Source organism: Etheostoma cragini, chromosome 7, assembly GCF_013103735.1.
Source record: "Etheostoma cragini isolate CJK2018 chromosome 7, CSU_Ecrag_1.0, whole genome shotgun sequence".
Taxonomy (NCBI): Eukaryota; Metazoa; Chordata; class Actinopteri; order Perciformes; family Percidae; genus Etheostoma; species Etheostoma cragini.
In genome coordinates, this window is record NC_048413.1 from 7,326,109 (window position 1) to 7,346,471 (window position 20,363).

At 40.3% G+C, this 20,363-nt stretch overlaps 1 protein-coding gene across 24 annotated transcripts in view; it reads left to right on the forward strand.

Annotated features, from left to right (window-relative positions):
* The window catches only part of LOC117947368 (rap1 GTPase-activating protein 1-like), a 43,574-nt gene that overhangs the window by 10,914 nt on the left and 12,297 nt on the right, over window positions 1-20,363 (forward strand). For 12 of the 24 annotated variants that reach the window (XR_004657225.1, XM_034876208.1, XM_034876210.1 and 9 more), the window contains 9 exons: window positions 9,200-9,293; window positions 15,391-15,426; window positions 16,563-16,610; window positions 17,092-17,130; window positions 17,288-17,479; window positions 18,742-18,845; window positions 19,253-19,331; window positions 19,420-19,473; window positions 19,899-19,982. Coding sequence is in view for 23 of the 24 variants with exons in the window: in XM_034876208.1 (XP_034732099.1) it covers window positions 9,200-9,293; window positions 15,391-15,426; window positions 16,563-16,610; window positions 17,092-17,130; window positions 17,288-17,479; window positions 18,742-18,845; window positions 19,253-19,331; window positions 19,420-19,473; window positions 19,899-19,982 (730 nt within the window). In the remaining variant the exon portion in view is untranslated. Of the gene's footprint in view, window positions 1-6,955; window positions 7,301-9,199; window positions 9,294-13,280; window positions 13,677-14,054; window positions 14,267-15,390; window positions 15,427-16,562; window positions 16,611-17,091; window positions 17,131-17,287; window positions 17,480-18,741; window positions 18,846-19,252; window positions 19,332-19,419; window positions 19,474-19,898; window positions 19,983-20,363 lie in introns of those variants that run through there. The other 12 variants (XM_034876212.1, XM_034876218.1, XM_034876217.1 and 9 more) reach the window with 10 other exon arrangements.

Here is a 20,363-nt window from a genome sequence, read left to right on the forward strand (position 1 = left end):
TCAGTCAATCAATCAATCAATCAGGTTGGTGTGTTGGTATAACTCTGGGACGTTTAATTCAAAACACCCCCATGCAAACATTATGCTCGCTTATAAACTGACTGCCCCTCATTTGTCTCTATCTTAATCTGTAAATAGCCCCACATATACCAGTAGAAGCACTGTATGCTGTGAAGTGGTTGAATGCCTCATGGTGTCTTATAAAAACCGAGAAAGACAGAGCAGCAAACTGGCTTAAACAGCTGTTTCTATGCGCCTCGCCCCCCGGCTGATTTTGGGCTGACTGATTATTGTGAATGCCACCCTTGAGGATGAGCTGCCAGAGGTCCATCACCAATGTATATCTATATATAGCAGCAAAGAACTAAAGTCCCCCCCCCCTGAAATGAACCAGTTTTGCTTGTTCATAGATTCTGGATATTTCAATCTTGTTTTTGTTTTTAACCAGGTCACAAAAACATTTTTGTGGGTAAAACCACACAAGACACTATGTATTATTCAAAGCGGAGTATGTTCATATATGGAAAAAACATATCTGAAAAGCTTTAAGTTGGAGCAGAAGGGTTCAGCACCATTTGATGGTTGTTTTGCTTTTGGTTGCCCTGCTCTCTGCCCTCTAGTGGTAAGAAGGTGAAAACATGCATAGTCCAGGTGCGGTCTGCAGTAGTCCTATCGTAATTTTCCTCATGTGGAAGTTATGACACAGACAATGTGTGTGTGTGTGTGTGTGTGTGTGTTTTAGAGTGATCAAATATTTGTTGTTTTACTCAGTGGGTATTACTTGCTATTTATTCCAGATTGTGTGATCCTACACGCCGTTCTATTTTTATGATGCTTTCTAATTCTAGGCTTATTTCATCCTTTGTGTCCCGTTTCTGCCCATAAACACTTAGGAGGTGTTACTGTTCCCAGTCCTCTGTTTGTGTTCATTCATTTCCCAAGAGATGTCACTCTGCATCATCCTCCGTCTGTCTCCTCTGCACATGTGCCCACCGCTGCGCCGTGAAGCCCGGGCTGAGTGTCAGTTTGCCTGTGCACGCTCATCTGTGTGTGTCAAGCTGAGTTGTCTGGAAGAGCGGACATAGTGGGAGAGCAAACTGTCATGCCAGATCAGCCTAGACTGTCTCTCTGTGAGTCTCTTGCTGTCTGACCAAATTTAGCACTAGTGGCATGCTCGCCCCTGGTTCTACCCATCTCAATAATCCAAATCCTAACATGTCATCCACCATCCAGCAACAGCACACAATGTCTAAAAAAGAAAGCCCTGAAGCTCTAATGACAGCAGGCTGTCGAAGGTTGATATGAGTGCCAGGCAGGCAACTTTGACAGGACATTCCTTTTTTACTTTGTCTGATTCTTGAAGCTTTTCACTGGCAAAGTTGTTCTGCCAGCTTGTTTCAAGTTCACTTCTTTGTCTTCAGAAAGTCTCTTGCAGCTTCAGTGTCTTCAGAAGACAGGGATTCAGGTGTTGAAGAGGCAGCCTGGGTCTTTATTCCTTATGTTTTGCATCCCCGAGCTTACATTTGAGGATGTGTGTATCCCTCATGGTAGTCTGTTTATTGACACCTGTCATGGTGACGACAGTGTGATAAGCCAGTGTCAAGAGAAGGACTTTATATTTCCCAAATTTCTCCTGGTTTCTCTCTTCCAAGAGAGAGAAACTTGTTGCATGATCTTACTTTGGATGGTCTTGGTAGCTCTAATATCAAACACAAAAGAACAAAAACCGACTCTGCAGTGACCAGCCTGTCGTTGGAAATGCACATCTGCATCACTGGGATTTCCCCCGGTTTCCAAAGATATCTGCACAGTGACATTGTGAAAGATAAACAAGTTGGAAATCAGGACCCATTGTGAACATGCTTTATTCAAAAACACATGCTGTACCTGGGTTTTTAATGCATACTGAATATGGCCAGCTGTCAAGGGACGTGTGGGCTCAAAAGAGAACCCATCAAGGATTCTCTTCACACGTGCATCCGATCCCACAGATATTTTATTATTTAGAATTTATTTATTTCCAAGCATGTAGAATTTAAATGTAGTGTTTTTTTTATTATTCCCATGAATACAGTGGCAAAAATTGCTCATACCTTTAAGTAAAACAGTTGATGTGTTCTAATGTCTTGATAAGAACTACTGAATAGGAATCCATATCTGACTGTTTAATACAAAAGGACTTTGTACAGTTCTGTGGGAAACAAACCACTTCTAAGGCTTTTTGTATTTTGTCCAACATTTGCAGTTGTGGCAGCGGGGACTTTTATAGCTATCGGACAAAAAGGACAAAAAGGTTTTGCATTTTCCATAACAGCTTGGGGAAGTCCTGGAGTAGTTTTTTGTTAATTCCCTTGCACACAGAATAAGATAAAGCTGGCTTTGAAGATTGAATTAAATAGAATAGAATAGAATAGAATAGAATGCCTTTATTGTCATTATACACAAGTGCAGTACCTGTGCAATACGATAGAAGCAACCCATTTACAATGTCAACATGAAATATAAGAATATAAAGTATAGGAAGTACAGAGAAAAAAGAGAGGGGGGGGGGACCTGGCGCACAGTCCTGAGAGCAACTATATACATACATAAAATAGCTTTGTATACACATTGTGTGAAAAGTAATTAAGTGTTAACAACAAATAAATATTGCACTGTAATGAAATGAAATGATTAACTATTAAATAGTAAATAAATAACTATTGCACAGAAAGGAAATGGTTAAATGTTGTGTTACATATGATATACAGTATTTTATGTAGCTGAACTTCCACAACAATAAAAAAAATAATTTTGGAGTGGAAATCAGATCTTTTTATCTGGAAAGATTGCCTTGGGGCTCATATCGAAGCTGCACACACAGCAGAGACAATCATTCTCACTTTTCGAGTGCTTTGGGTCAGTCTGAGGGGGGGTTGGGAAGGATGACCCCGACAACAGGGCAACATCTGGGTCTGTTAGTGGGTCAGGGGGGTAATTCATTGCTCCTCGTGTCTCTGGCTGTTGGAGGAATGATAGTAGGTGAGGCAGCAGGTGTTGCTACTTCATGACGGATTCAAAAAAATCAAACAGGGAGGTTGGTTTCTAATATCTGAGCTGTTCAGGGTCAGCGCTGTAATATATGATGACAAGGGGAAACAAGGTCAGTGAGCAGCATCGCTAAATGTGTTCATGTCTGACCTCTGAAGTCTGTTACACACACATATAAACAGCTTGCCTGTTAAATGATTCATGTTTGGGGTTTGTCGACACAGTGCTTATAAATGAATTGAGATCAAACCTCTGGTTCAGTAGATGGAAGCTGATGAGGAGGAGAGGTATCATTTTACTCACAGATCATTAGAAATATCCATTTTAATTTATTCATATGCTGAATTGAACCCATTTTCAGAATCAATCTTGGCCATCAATTTATTGCCAAGTAAGTAACTTACAGGGCATTTGCCGTGGGGGTTGGTGCATACATAAAAGTAAACTTGTTAAACATGAATATGGAATAGACAATCAATACAGCAACAAATACGTAATAGCGGTATAACACCAAGAAGAAATTAGCATTTAAGCCACCATGGAAATGTTGGTCTGGTTTTCACTTTCCTCAGGCTAAACTATATCAGCTACTGGTTAGATTGACATTAAAATGTGTCACACAATGGATGAGACACATCACTTTTACTCTTGTACCACAAGTTTGTTGAATTTTTCCCGTAAACGTCTCCACAACTTGTGTACAGATTGCCATGAAATGTCTCACAGACTCTGTCCCTGGTGTCCCTGTCAGGATGAATAAATACCCGTGGTCATCCCTTAACTTCTCATGGAGCGCCACCATCAGATCAATTTGCTCTGTTAAGAAACACGAGATTGAAGATTTAGGGCTGTTATAATTATGGACAATATTTTATGTTGTCACCAATTGAGCTGGTTACACAGAAGAGATCCTACTGTGAGAGAAAGAGGTCCTTATTAACGTCATCAGGGACATTCTTACTTTTTATATCAACTTCACATTCCCCCTAATGTTGTAGCCAAATTATCCAGTTCAAAAACAAGACCAAAATTCTGCATAATAATCAAACCAGTCACAATCACAGGCACAGTGGGGTTCTTGTGTACTGCAGAGAAACCTTGATGGGGATGTAAAGTTTCTTCTAAAGTTAGGAGGCAGTTGGCACTCCTACTTTGCCTTGCAAACAATCTCTGGGATTGATCAACACAGAGAATTTGTTTAAGAGTGAGTGGAGGCGGGTTTCAACATATCTAGAAACAGCAGGAGAACCTTTCAGACCTCTTACGTATTCCAACATTTGGCAACAGGAACAATGAGCATCTTCAGTGACTCCACATATTTATATTTTTGTATATAATATCTAGGTAGTGCGAGTGAAAAAGTGAAATGATTTACCATATTTTGCCATGGTAAAAAAAATAAAAATGAAAACCTGGCACTATCATATTTCTTTCTAATATTATATTTAATATTTCTTACCTTTAGCTGTGCGGAAAGGAAGTTGAAAGTAAGGACAGTAAACTCTGCTGGAATGATGCATTCATGTACACTTGTACATTCACAGCTTGTGAATTCAGAGCGGTTTTTAACCGACTCCTGCGGCTCAGTGCTGTTTGCATTTCCTAATCCCCCCCCCCCCCCCCCCCCCCCCCCCCCCCCCCATCCCCTTCTACCTCCTGAGATCGACCACCGCTAATTAAATCACAACCTGTGGGAGACACTCGGTGCTGCTTATGCATAAATAACCAGTCATTCATATTTCAGGATAGCAGCCTTCCTGCCTGCTAGAGACCTCTGATGTGTTGCTGGTGTATAATGTGTCTGTGATTGGAGATCCTAAACCTTTAACTGCCCTTAGGGGTCACCCCACACTACCCTCCCCCCCACACACACACAAATCATACAGATTATATTCTTAGCTGCTTGCTAGGTTTGTTTTGCCCTGCATAACGACATGAGCATGAATCAGGAGGAACTTTGATTTTAATTTGTATAAATTTGAATACATTGTATACAATTATTTATATAATTATTTAATATAATTATATTGTTAAAACTTGATTAACAATGAACAAACAATTCCTGATTCTTGATTAGGCTCGCCATGATCCTTAATTATAGGCTCCAGCTTTAGCCGGTTCTTTGAGCCCGTGTCCTGCAATATTATTTACAGTAAGTCATCTTGGTGGAGAAACGGCTGTTAAAAGCTGAAAGTGAGCCAGCCGGAGTGAGGGTGGGAGATGGGGAAGATTTTTAGGAGAGCAACAATCCTCAGAGGATGGGGGAGAGGTATTTTACCGGTCTAATGGGATGGGAATCCCTGGCACGGGGGCCGGTTGGAAGGGATGTACTTTGGGATTCTGTAGAGGACATTGCAGCAGGGAAGTTACTCTCAATTTAAAACTATCTTTCTTCACAGGAGGCAAAACTAATAAAGCACCCTATGGCTCAGGATTTCCTTCTTTGTTCTACTATCATTCTGCTTTGTTTTGATAGGAGCCTGCTGCAGTGATCCGCGTTAAAACATCACTCAACGTGCAAAATCTGCCTGCCCGATAATGTCTTTTTATCTAAGCACTATTGACAAAGGCCTCACACTGTGGCTCATTGACCCCACAACCCCCCTCGCCCTGAGCTTTTGCTTTTTCATATATAACAGGATGTCAAGTCTTTGCTCAAGGGTGGAAAAGAGAGATAGAAGGATTATTATCCCACTACAACAGGAAGTCTCTACAAATTACTGCTAATCTGGACAATATTAAAGCTTCGTCCAGTGATATACTACAATTTTATCAGTAAGCTTTGGACAGTGAGAGGATTATTTGTTTTTGTGACACAATACCCAGCTCCTAATGGATCACAGTAGAGTGTGCTGTAATCCCTTGTTAGCTCTTCATCTCAAACACATACAGAACACACACACATACACACACACATATACACACACACCTTCCTGTTCATTGAGTAACCGCACGGATGAATCAACGCAATTGCTGCATAGAATAATGTTTAGCTGGGACTTAGCAGGAGATTGGTGACATTACTCACAGGCCTGCTGGAAACTGTGGTTGGTAGCGTGGTGGAGGAACTGCACATGTTCACCGGGGGTTGAATGAGACTCATTACAGTAATTAAAAACATTTCCACGCATGCTTCCTCATCCTGCACAATGAGAATCAAGGAGGCTGCAATTTCTATTCACCTTTGGGAGCTTAATGTTGGATATAATCACCTAATTCAAATCACACCATAATGAACATGAATTTGAATCTGGGTGTTATTTTTTGTTTTTCACGTTTGGCTGATGTGGTTGCCACAGCAACAGCCCTAACTGGCTCATGAGGCAGTGTAGGGATTGAAGGCAACCCCTGTTACCCTATTTAGCTCTGCTTTCCTTTCACGTCTGAGCGGCAGACTTCATTCTTACCCAAAATGGATGATGGGGGGAGGGGTGTGGGTCTTACGCTTTGAAGGGGCTAAAGGTGGAGACGGTGTTGGTGGTTGGGGGTGGGTGCGCGTTTTAGAGTCCCTATTACGGACAAGCACCACATCATGTGGCCGGGCTGGCTCAGTTCTTGGAGCAGGCGCACATTTACATAGACGTTTATGCGTCGACGCAGATGTCCAGGGTTTGAGTCCAACCTTTGACTATTTCTGGCATGTCCTCCCCCTCTCTGTCCCCTTTCTCACCTAGCTGTCCTGTCCATTAAAGGCAGAAAAGCCCCCAAAAATATGCCTTTGTCTTCATGTGTGTGCGGTGAGCTTGAGAGCCGACAGAGAGGGTGGAGATGAGGAAGTGACAAGTAAAGAGCGCATATGTGTGTGTGTGTGTGTGTGGGTGTGTGTGTGTGTGTGTGTGTGTGTGTGTGTGTGTGTGTGTGTGTGTGTATGTGTGTGAGAGAGAGGGGGACTGAGTAGGAAGAGAGAGAGAGTGAGGGAGGGAGGAGGATTAGCAGCACAGAGGATGCTGGGAGTGAGTGATACTCACAAAAATCTGAGAGTGATGGCTGAATGACTGATGTAAAGCAGCTAGTAAGGTGACTGAAGCTGGGGAAAGAAAGAGAGAGAAGAGAAAAAAATCCAGAGAAGCAGAAAACAGAGAGAGAGAGAGAGAGAGAGAGAGAGGAGGAGCTTAACCAGAGGAGAAGCGTTGATAGTGAGTCATTTGTCAAAGTGCCGGTCACTGTCTGGACTTCCCAGGGAGCGCCCAGCTGCCAATGCAAGTAAGTTTGCTGCTCCGCTCCACGCAGGACATCAGGTCGCCCAGTGCTGCATCGCTACCCAGCTGGGGTGTGTTATGTAATTTGTTGTGGTGTTGGGATGAAGCTGTGGCTTAGTGATGCAAACTGATCTACAGGAGGGCTTACGTGGTAATGCCACACAGAACAGGCAGGTGTGTGTGTGAACAGCAGTGTGTAATGTGTGCAGCGCAACATGCTTGTGATGAAGGACAGTTTGTATTGGACTGGGCAGGACTTGTCTTCTGTCACTTTTACTCTCATGTGTGTTAGTGGGAAATAGATGGCATGTATTGTCACCAAAATATGTGAGGCTGTAGTTATTATGTACTGTGTTTTGTACGCACAACACACTACAACAAACAGATGCATGTGAACAAGTTTTACACAATATCTACTTTTAAACCAACTGTTACAAACAAAAGCATTTTCTTTCTTGTATGTGCATGTGTCCTGCATCCATCTATTGTGTATCAGTTTTAATTAAGAGTTTTAGGCAGCTGATGCCCTGCCGTGTCCTGTCCTCCCATGGGAGAGCTGCTGCTGAGGTTCCTGCCTCTTTATTTATTCATGTTTATTTAGTTGCTGAGAAAAGGTTAATAGTTGTCATTTGGGGGATGCAGTTGGGAAATATTAGGCAGCGCTGTGTGTTAATGATTCAAACTCTCTCTTCTTCACCTTTTTTTTAAGTTAAAAGTGAATGTGAACAGATTTCCGTCTCAGTCACTGTCCTTTTTGAGCAGCTTGTCTTATCTACATCCTCAGCACCAGACCAACGGCGCTCCATACATTCACTCTTATAACGTATCACTGTGTCAGCACAGACAGCCACACAATCTACTCAAATTGTTCAAAAGTTTCATCTCATTGAGTTATGGAATGCATTGAAACACACATTGCATATTTCTCTGCATGTGAAGCTTGGTGCATTTTGGCTGGTGGAGAACACCTCACCTTGTAGATATAATTCATTTCGGCTGCTGTAGAATATTTCAGATTCACTTTTGTAGCAATCAATCACTTTATGTGTTTGAAATTGATTGAATTGATCAAATAAGCAAATTGAAAGCGTGCTGCGCATCCTGGCCAGTTGTGAGTGTCAATAGGGCACCATGTTCAGCGGGGGTATCAATCAGTGGTCCTGTGGGGGTAAAGCCATCCTGGTAGAGATAATGAGTTTAGAGCAAAGGATGCATGAGCGTACTATTGCTCTGTTTTGCACTAGCAGTGTGCTACTCACTTGGGTTTGAGAAGAGAGATGCTCCTTTTGAATAGATGTGAAACCATTGGTATTGTTTCCCTAGATTCCTGAAGTATTTGTGAAAAGCAGCTCATGCACTAAAATAAATGAAGCATCTGCTTAGAGGAATAGATTAGACTTTTTTAATGAACAACGGTTCCTTTTTATTATAAACACAGAATAAACCATATTTGGACTTTTTGTGTGCTAGTCATAACTCAAGGAAAACATTAAGGAATAGAAGGGTAAGGAAAACAACTGGGTGGAATGTGTGTACCACATACTGTTTATTTATGCATTTTAGACAAAACACATGATCAGAGAGAACATAATTGATTTAAATTGCATGCAAAGGTTTTTTAATTCTTTTTCTTTTAAACAGTCGAATAAATTAGAGGTCTTATTTTGTTTTTTAAAATGTCAACCATGTCAGATTTCCCCACTTTATTATGTTTCACTTTCTAGAGACAGAAGTAAGAAAAAAAGAACTTCTCAGTAACACAGAATCACAGGATAACGTAGATCATTTAATCAAAACATCAGTAGCGGGAAACCCTGAGTCTCAGGCTTTAAGGCCATTGCAATGCCAGACCTCACTCCATTCTGTTGCTCAAGAAAAGACAAGCAACATTTCCTGAGTCAGTCCTTTTTTGTTGTCCTTTTGCTTGACCTTTTCTGACTGAATGCTCCCTCACATCTGTCCGACTGTAGGAAACAAGATGGGAGTGACCCTCGGATATCTGCAACACTAGAGCCCCAGCTGTTCCAGCCTACACTCCCATACACCACGTCACCATTCCACAAGGTAGGAGGAGAAGAAGCAGTAGGGTGGGGGGGGGGGGGGACCTCTGTGTGACCGTTCTCTGATCTTTGTGTCTCTGCTCATCTTGTTTCTACACCTGCTTCTGCCTGGAATACACTTGCTCGGGGTTCTGTCTGTATTTAATCACTCATGTATTAGACTTTCTACTTGCAGGGTTACTTTGATATTTATTCTTGTCTCCTTTTGTTTAACCTACGTAATTAGAGTGTGCAGAGCTTTGTGTCTGGGATGATTATCTTTGCCAGATTCCATTGATACAAATCTATTTTTAGCAGGAAATTGTCAGCTTGATGACAGTTCCTCAATCCAAGTCTAATTCCGTCAAAGCAAACAAAACACAGCACTGTCAAAAGCCCCCCCATCACATAGGATGTGGCACCGAATTAGAAAGTCAGTAACCAGTCCTTGATTTACGTTTAATGGTTATCCAGTTGTGTTTATGTCATCCTTTGCAATGAGCCAGTTTTACTTTAGTGTTGGCTAAAAATAATCATCTATTTTTGTAGGCGTTTTATAAAGGTAAGCCAAAATGTGCAGATTTCTTCTCTTCCGAAGTGTAAGTTTTAGTCTGCTATGAAGTTTTTTGCAATAGATTTTGTTAAATTTACTGCAAGAAGGTGTCATTTACTTTCTCCCCGGGTTCACTGAAAGATTTTTTAGCAAATAAGTTTTTTTTCTTTGGAGGAAATCTTAACAGGTATGACTACATGTCTATGATTGCAGATTCAGAATATAAAGAGCGAAGCTTGTGGACATCATTTTAATACCTTTGTTTAAATTGTCCTATCAAGACAGAGTACCTATCATATCTATGTTGCTGTCAGAATCTGCATGGCCACCTTTTGGCATGTCTTATTGTTATAATGAACGACTGACGTGGAAAACCTGCCAGGGATATTTTGGTAACTTAGAAACTGAACAAAGTTGAGCTTGGTGGTGATTAAAAGTGGACACAATCTCATTCACGTCAGATTGGTTTTCATAAGGTCTCTCACACTTGGGATGGGGTTTACGCTTCTCACAATCTGACTTGATCTGAGTAGAGCAGTGGGAGTTGAAAGGGAAAGGGATTAAAGGAGAATTTGGAGCTTGGGTTGTCACCCTTTATCCCTGCAGCACACACCATCTGTAGGTGCCGCAGACTTACAGTACAATTAGTCAGACATGAGGAGAGGATTCTTTTGAAACTTCTGTGTTTGCAGATTGCATGACAAGGAAGCTTAATACAACCACTAAAAGCACAGATGAAGGTATTCCAAACTTGGCTCATACTGTTCCCTCCCTTTGTATTCACAGCCTTGAGGAGAATCAGCAGAGTTACTTACTTTTCTGCACTCTATAGGGTGTAAGAAGCAGTAAAAATGCACTTTAATATTTGATCTTTGTAATCCCATTTTATTCATCCTCTTTGACCTGGATGGACAGATATTTGATGAACATATCGAGGGACAGCATGTTAATGTGATGTAGTATAATAAGGGCTTAGTGGGGCAAGACTCAGAGGGGGGTATCACTTTAATCAGAGCCCTGCCAAAACCAGGTCAATCTGCAATTAAGCCCACCAGGTCTTATGGTCATTGACTAATTCAAACTACACTGCTACAGTATGCTTAGTTGTTGAAAGTAACAAAGTACATTTACTCAAGTACTGTATGGGGTATACTTTACTTAAGTATTTCCATTGTATTATACTGGAAACCAGTATTGAACTCTTTACACCACTACATTTATTTGAGAACCAGTTACCAGTTAAAAGTATGGAGTTGTAGATCTAGATCGCTAATTATAATTATGTGATATAATATATATTATTCTGAAATGGGAGCCATTGCATAAATATTACTTTTACTTTTGGTACTTTAAGTACATTTTGATGCAAATACCTTTTTTCTTAAAGAACTTGTAACAGTATTTTTTACACATATTGCTGTTTTTACTTAAAGGTCCCATATTATGCTCATCTTCAGGTTCATACTTGTATTTTGGGTTTCTACTAGAACTTTCTACTAGATGTTTGCATTTAATGATACATTATTTTTGACATGGGTCTGATATGGTGTTTCCCGACGCTTCATTAAACTGACGTTAGCGTCGTTAACACCCGGCACTGGAGTTAAGTGCTGGCCTGGTTCAGATTGCTGTAATGATTATGGCTTGCTGCTACGGTAACTTTATATCCCGGGGCTGTTATCAGCTGTCATCCCAACTGAAATCTTTCTGCGCCGGGGGGTGTGAGGCAGACCGGCCCTGGGTGTGCTAACTGGCTAAATTAGCATTAGATTAGTTGTCTGTCTATACAGCTAACATTAACGTTACTGGTGAACTGGGTTAGCCCAGGGCTGTCAACTGTAGTTAAAACAAATAAACTTATGAACGTGTTAAACGATGTTGTAACTTCCACCAAGCATTAGCATTAACATTAGCTACTTGCCAACCAGCACATTGTAGTAACGTTAAACGTTAAATATTGAAATGTATCAATAAATAAGACGGTATTACTGTGTTGCAAAGTGGCATGTAATTAATAACCGAATTAGGCAGTGTGGCAACAAAAGCAGAATTACGGTTATGAGTATTTCTTTCTGTGACATTGTATGAATGACAAATAATCCCAAACAACTGGGTTTTGATGGAAATACAAATAACTAAAGTATACAAATAAGGCCATGTGACGCCACTGACAGGCGACTAAAGAAAACATCCTGTGTCAAAAATAAAATAACAGATTTCTCTGGGTTTGAAATGTGGTGGAAACATTTGGGATAGTGTAAGAACACAACTCACAATAATATATTACATAGTTATGTTGTTGTTTTTTAGAACAACAGACATTTTAACACAACCATTTTACATATTATACCTTCACGATCTGAGTAGTTGCATCACTGGCAATTCTGTAATATTAATATATTAATATATTTTTGAGATATATTACACAAGCAGACTCAATATAGTCATCATTTTCAGAGTTTGAATCACAGTTCCTTACACACACACACACACACACACACACACACACACACACACACACACACACACACACACAGTCGTGTCTGCCTATCTTTGTGGGGACGAGTCATTGACATAATGCATTCCCTAGCCCCTTACCCTAACCTTAACCATCAAACCTAAATGCCTAACCTTAACCCTCATCCTAACCCTAACCATAACCTGACTCTAACCCTACTCCTAAAACCAAGTCTTAGTCCTCAAAAAGCCCTTTAACGGTATGGGGACCAGCATTTTGGTCCCCACAAAGCAGTCACTTCCCCATAAGTATACTGTTTTCACAGTTTTTGGTCCCCACAAATGTAGCTATACCTAGACCACACACACACACACACACACACACACACACACACACACACACACACTGCCTAGTGCTTGTGGACAGTGTTATCTTACTATTTTTATTTAAGCGTTGCCATAAACTTGTGATGACAGTGAGCTCGCAAACAACCATAAATTAGCTGGAATTACAACCATACATACTGTTTTTAATTTCCCTCATTATAATGACGAGCCTTTTAGCTCTCATAATAAATGTTCTAAGCACTGTTTCTCAGCCAGGTTGTGGATCCCCACACCTCTTCCTTTCTGGTCATCTCTGCCAAACGTTTTTTTTCTGCTTCAGGTCGCTGTTTTTCTCCACTTTGGTTCCATTGCAGTTTGTGTGTTTATTTAGATTTCTTTTGAGACTTTTGTCTCCTTTACTCTATCCATCTCCTTATTTTCCATAACCTTTTGAACACAGCTGATGATCACTTTAGCTTTAAACACTCCTTTGATATGTTTTATATGCCCATAGTTCCTCCTTGAACCCAAGATTGTTTAAGGACATGTCCATTAGGGTAAAAGAGTTGGACCGCACCTTTGGCCACGTGTCAGGATAGGCAGATAAAGAAAGAGGTGGATGATATGTGGTTTGATTATTCTCCTGCACTGTTAACGCAGTGACAAAGAAGGATCAGCTGAGGACAAGACACCTAGTGTTAGTCAGAGGATTACTGTTCTAAACATGCAACCTGAGACATACACTTGACAACGTTCTGTGTTTAGAGCACACACTGGGAAAGCCTCTGGATCTTGTCTTCCACACTGTCTGATCCAACTCTGTCAGTCATGGATGCAGTCGGCAGGGATGCAGCTTTACCTTGGGTGTCACAGTTGGACACAGTAAACTGTCAATTTGACAAAGGCACAGCCGTCAGAGAGCGAGTTTAATCCAAACCCTTTGAACTCAGTTGAGAAATCTTTTGAAGCTGCAGGACACTTGTTTAAGAGAAGTGAATAATGGCTGAAAATCATGGCAACCACTTCAATTCTCCAATGGTGACAAAGGCACGCTGGAGGAAACCCAGTCATGTAAGTAGATTTACTTTGGAAACATGCTGGATTGAAAAACATCACTGAATTGCAAACTATAGAGGACATTTACAAGCCTTTCTGCAGAGGCATGGACAACTGCCTCTCTAGAATAAAACTAAAGTTTCAAATGAAAAAAAACAACAGTTGATGTTGCTTGTGTATTGAAGTGATGAGCTGAAGAGAAAGGGGACCATTTTTAACAAAATAATATTTAGCTCAGATCCTAATCTCTGGTTAATATTGTTGAAGCTGGGGTTATTTACCTTCAGGGTTTGGGGCAGACTATTGTTTGCACATGGTGGAGGACTTTACTCATACTCAGAGAAAGCTAAGACCAGATCGCTCTGTACACAGACTGACTATGCAGGCATTACTGCTGCCTGTTGTAGTTCACCATTTTCTGCTGTAGTTAGAGTTTTCATGCTCAAGTGATGCATGTGAGTTTTTGTATGTGAAAATTTTAGGCAAAGCTGTGGTGGGGATCTAGCCTAAAGATACAGGCAGGTGTTTAGCGTGGAGAAGCCGTTCTGTCACACATGGCTGTGTAATAGTGTGACAAACCACAAGAGATCCCATGCTGCTATAAGGTAAAATGTAAATTAAAATAAATACAAGTAAAAATAAGGCTGTACTCTGGGGTTTTGTGAGTCATGTAAACAATTGACACTGTACAGTTCTTAGTAGAAGGACAACCGGAAGGACAATGTTTAGTATTTGAAAGAAATGTTTCACACAATTAACCATTGTGTTTTCTTTAGCAGCTGAAACACACAGTATACACTGTTTAATCACTTAAATAGGTCGTGCATCTTCCTAATTTTATGTAAACTGTTGATAAATGTGAATTAAATTCAGTTTTTTAAAGAAGAGGACAGTTCACTGTAATACAATACATGGTTACATGTGGGTTAAAAATGCCAGAATCAGCCAAAAAGCTATTCTTCATCTGAAATCTGCGGGCCTCGACGTTAAAGAGACTTTTTTTTAATGCAGAAAACAAGAAAGCAAGACAACACAATACAAATAGATGACATATTTCCACTACAGCAAAATGTCACATTACTTCTGTGTGGGGTTTCTGAGTTCCCCAGCTGATTGAATGCAGAGGATTGTCATCTTCTCTATATCTTTGATTAATGTTGAAAGTACCTTAAATGCAGGACTATCCCTCCAAAATAAGTCTATTATTCATGTCTTTGGAGTTTAAGAACTTGTTCATGAAGTCTAACAGGGAGATAGACCGCTCTAGAGGTGTAATTCACCTCTGACACTATGTAGACTAACATGCAGCACATTTCTTTGCACATGAAAAATAACAACATGCAAATATAACAATGTTTCATGGTTCTTTTATGTCATCGTAATGAAATATTCAAGCCCTGTTTGTGGCAATGGGAAGGTTTACCACGTCAATAATTATTAGTACAAATTAATACATATTAAGTTGAAAATTGAAAATTAGCCGACTAACTAAAAATGTTGATTAATGTGCATTGTCCTAATCAAATAAATAAATCCACTGTGTGACCCCAAACAACAAGGAAGGGAGGTCAACAAAGGAGTTGAACAGGTTGTTTTTCTGTCACTGGATGGAGTTTGCTAAACAGATTTGAACTCTAATAATCAGACTCACTGCTATATATAAAAACTAAAATTAACCTTAGCACCCAAAAAGAACTCAGAACATTTCATCTCACTCTCCTCTCTCCAGACTCCTGATTTATTTGCAATGATTGAAAGGATACAGGTAAGATGACACGCTGATCTTTGTATTTTGTCTCGGCTTTCTGAGCTGTACTTACCAAGCAACTAACCAGTGAGTGTGTCTCATTTTAATACTGCAGTACTTTGGCCCTCTCCTCGGCTACAATACTTCTGTACGTTGTGTACATGAAGCATATTGAGGTCATATCTGGTTGTTTCAGAGGAGATTTGTCAGAGCAGAATATGTGTTTTTCAGCTGTTAACATTCTGATTGTAACACTGGCTGACAGCGTTGTTGGCTTATTATCTCACCTCCAAAAACTCTCTGCTGTCTCTGAAAGGATGATTTTTTAATTCTGTGATCCCACACTCAGTGGGCTTTATGATAGAGCTTATTGAAACTCTATAACTCTAGTAATGTTTTTAGTGCACTAGGACAGTAATAATATCTTTCAGTGACAACATCTTTCCTGTCTGTTGGCATAACTTAATATTTGAAAAAGAAAATCCCTCTTCAACCGGGGGGGTGATTTAGGACTGTGTTTTTTCCCCAGTCAGACTTATATATCAATATGATGTATCAGATTCTATGACATCAGGCTCAGGCGCCATCACCTAGCCCAGATTTAGTATCAATCCATCTCTGCGATGTTCCTCTCTTTTACAAAACTCAGGTCTAGAGGGTGTTTCAGTGTAGGAGCATCACTTAGCTCAGCATCTTTTTTAATTCCTGGCATCTTATTACCACACGTCCTCTGTGTGCTAACAGACATTTCAGTCACTCCCAAATGCCTGCTCTTTAACATCCTTTAATTGTCTTTCAGTATCTGCTCTCTCTGTGTGTGTAATATATCTCTTTCTGTATCTTTCCATCTGTCCCACTCTGACTTTGCTTGGTTGCCTCAGCCTGCTGCCTGTGTCTGGGGAAAACTGTATCATTATATAATGAGGTTGATCACTCTCTCTAAATTTTTTTTATTGTGGTCTTTTAGGACATGATTGTTACGTAAATTGTTTTGCATGTCAAATCATGTTTGAAGTTAGGTATTTGTGTTGACGTCTTTCAAAGCATGTCCAGTTGCTGTGTGGATGACTGAGTGTTAGCCTTTTCTCTCTCTCTCTCTCTCTCTCTCTCTCCCTCTCTCGGGGGTGTCTTATCTCGTCCTCTCCTCTCTCTAGGGAAACAGGATGGATGAGCAGAGGTGCACCTTTCCTCCCCCACTCAAGGTACGATTCTCCATGTAGAGACACAGTATTATTCACATGGCGCGGTCATTGTTTTGCGACTTCTCCACCATATCTCGCTCTGCCAGACAGGCTGATTACTTCTGCACACTGGAGCACAGTGTTAGTCATAATGCAGCGCAATGCTCTCAAGCCTTGTCATCATTTTTCACCAACAGAGTTAGTTAAGCTTCAAAATCATACACCTCTGATGCTACGCTCTGCAGACGGACATGGTACAACATTAGCAACCACGATTTTAACAAGCTATGATGCTAATTTAATGCAGTGTTTTGAACCATCAATGTGCCAAATAATGACAATACTTTAAACAAGCAATGCATTGATTCCTATGTAGTTAGCAAACAGCATAACAGTTATGCAATTACTCTGAATCTGTGTCCTTTGGGATTACAGAGTTGGACACTGTGGTTGTTTTTATTCTTTGATAAGAAAACAAAGCTTGTTTTCCTCTATTTTTCAGACAGAGGAGGACTACATTCCATACCCAAGTGTCCATGAGGTAGGATGACGATGTGCTGCAGTATCACTTTTCACCATTTAGTGTTTGTGTATTTCTGAGACATCAGTTACATTTTATTTGTGTCCTGCTATGACATTCACATTCACACTGTACTGTTTTTTTTTCTCAACCTTTGTCATATGGCATTTGGGGGCAGGTGTTGGGCAGAAAAAGCCCCTTTCCTCTCATCCTCCTACCGCAGTTTGGGGGTTACTGGATTGAGGGGACTAACCACGACATGAGTGACACAGTGGAAACAGAACAGCCGCAGCCTCATTCTCCGAACACCCGCACCAAGCTGGAACGTAACACAACAGCTACGATCTTCCGGAAACACTTCTTGGGAAAGGTTAGCCACTTTGTTGAGTTCAGTTCTTAACATAAAATCATCTATTAAACAAGTTCATACACATGTGTTTGTTTTTCATAATGAAACATTTCCTCCATCTTCTTTCATGTAGTTGTAAATTCGCTTTTAAGTCAAATGTATTTTGCTCTATTATTTCTTACCAGCTGTGGATGCATGCTTTAAAGCAGAAATACAAATTATAATAAAAAACAACTATGCACAAGTTTATGTAAATATGTGACATCCTTACACAGAATTTGTGTTTGTAATAAAAATAATATTAATACAAAACCAGAGCCAAATTAAAAGAATTTGACTACATCTTCTCCACATGTTCGTGTCACAACTAAATGCAACTTAGCTTGTTAGATTGTGGTAATAGAACAGCATATCTGTATTTCCCACATGTTCTCTCTGTAGTAACTAGATGCAGTAGCTGTATGTGTTGTTCTCCACCAATGCTGATTAGCATTTTTTACAAATAATTTTTTGGGCATTTCAGCCTTTTATTTTTGACAGGACAGATGAAGACATGAAAGGGGAGAGAGGGGGAATAACATGCAGCAAAGGGCTGGCGTTGACCCCAGGCCCAATGCGTTGAGGAGGAAACAGCCTCTATACTGTATATGGCGCCTCCATTCCTGATTAGTTCAGCATATTACAAGATATCCTTCCCATCTTAGCTCAGCTTGTACATCTTCATCTTGTCCCGGCTATTAATTTGATTTTTCAACTGAGTTTGTTCATAGTTTTTCCCATGTTCAATTTCTATGCTCGCAATCATGCAATAATATGTAATGATAGGAACATGAAAAAGTCACACTAATTAAATAATAAAAGCAGTTCTAAAACTGCCTTCAAAGTGATGTTACTGAAGTCCTTCTCATGACGCTTCCCTTCTCCTCAAATGAGCCTCATTACTCTTATAGAACATTTCACAATCAATTTCCCTTCTTGTTCATTATAGTAATAAAATGAATGAGCGAAAAGCCTGTCCCAGTAGAATAAACCACTAACAGAGACCAGACTCCCTTTTTGGCATCTCATACACACATTTGGCTTTGCCACCTGTTACATACTGATAATTACGAACAAATTTGATCTGCCTTTAGTAGGAGAGCAACAGAAGAAGGATATGGGGGTTAATGACCGGAGAACATGTGCCATATGTGCGTGTGTGGGTGTGTGTGTGTGTGTTTTTGTGTCTGACTGTCTGTTTATGGACAGAAACTAATGGTCGTATCCTTGTACTGTGCCCTCAGGAACACTTTAATTACTATTCAGTGGACAGCGCCCTTGGACATCTGGTGTTCTCTCTAAAGTACGATGTGATTGGAGACCAGGAACATCTCCGTCTGATGCTCAGGTAATGCTCATTACGAATACATGGTACAGTACAATGTGTTTTTTCGTTTACAGAGAAACATCTTTAAATCTGTTGTGTCAGCACATAACAAATATTTGCAGATATATATGCAGAATAATCCACTTTCTTTGTTCCTAAATACCCAGTATTGACTGGATAAGTGAATACAGAACGGGTGTCATTGTAAGAGTCATAAAGCGAGAGAATGTCAACAGCACTGTCATTTCCACAGCAGAGTAACAGATGGACTATTTAGGCCAGCCAGTGGGCGGGGATGGAGGGAGGGTAAGTAGGCAAAGAGAGGCGAGGGTGGGGAAGTTGCATGATGGTCTATACCGGATTTTTCCCCATCTGATCTCACATTATATGGCTTTGAAACCACACTGATTATTTCATGACTTCACCAGGACCAAGCTGAAAACCTACCATGATGTGATCCCCATTTCCTGTCTGACAGAGTTTCCCAATGTGGTCCAAATGGCCAAGGTAAAAAAGGTATTATGCAGCGATTAATCTGCTGGGATAGTATCAAACCACTTTGTAATATCCTCTCTGTCTTTTTTTAAAATCTAAGCTCGTCTGTGAAGAGGTCAATGTGGACCGCTTTTTTCCTGTCCTTTATCCAAAAGTAAGATCTCGTTTGGTTTCTATAGTTGTTGCTAATGAATGTGTCCTTTCCACTACCACACATCTGACCATTTCAATGATGTGGCTAAAATTGTTTAAGTCTGTCTTAAAACATTAATCAGGCGCCCACGGGGAAAACTGTCTGGTGAAATAAAAAGAGGGAATTAAATAATATCACAATAACTACATTTGTCTAAGTCGGACTGCTAAAGCTTCATGTTTGCTTCAGTTGGACATTTTGTGGATTTTGTCCCCCATTACTTACATTGTTAGCAAGAGATTTCTTAACTGTCTGTATAAACAGAAGGAATGGTTACAGCAAGCAACATCTGTTTTAATGTTCATGTCGGCAACTGACTGTTCTTTTAAGACAGACTTAAAAAAAACTGGAAACCTATCCGTTAATAGTTCTTCTTTTTTTTACAGGCTTCAAGACTTATTGTCACTTTCGATGAACATGTGATAAGCAACAATTTTAAGTTTGGGGTCATTTATCAAAAGTTTGGACAGGTGAGCTATAAAGTTTGGATTGGAACTAATAGCAAAGATGCAATTTCTTGATCAGAGATTGCTCTGTTAATGTGCACGCGTCCTTTACATTAATTGTATCCAGGCTGTGAAGAATGATAACGTATCAAACATTGCAATTTGGGATTCGTTTAAGGAAGCTGATTATGTCTTAATTGTGTTCAGTCCAGTCAAGCCCAGTAACTGAAGCTGTCGTCAACACTCCCTCTTTTTTTTGAGGCGATTGTAGTCCTCTTGTTTGCGATGTGGGGGCAGAGGATCCATTGAATGCTTTGCTGAGGGCACTTGGACCTTTAAATGGAGACCTCGGTGTGTAGAGATCTGCACGGCTGATTCCTTAAAGCCCGCAGTAGTCTAAATAGA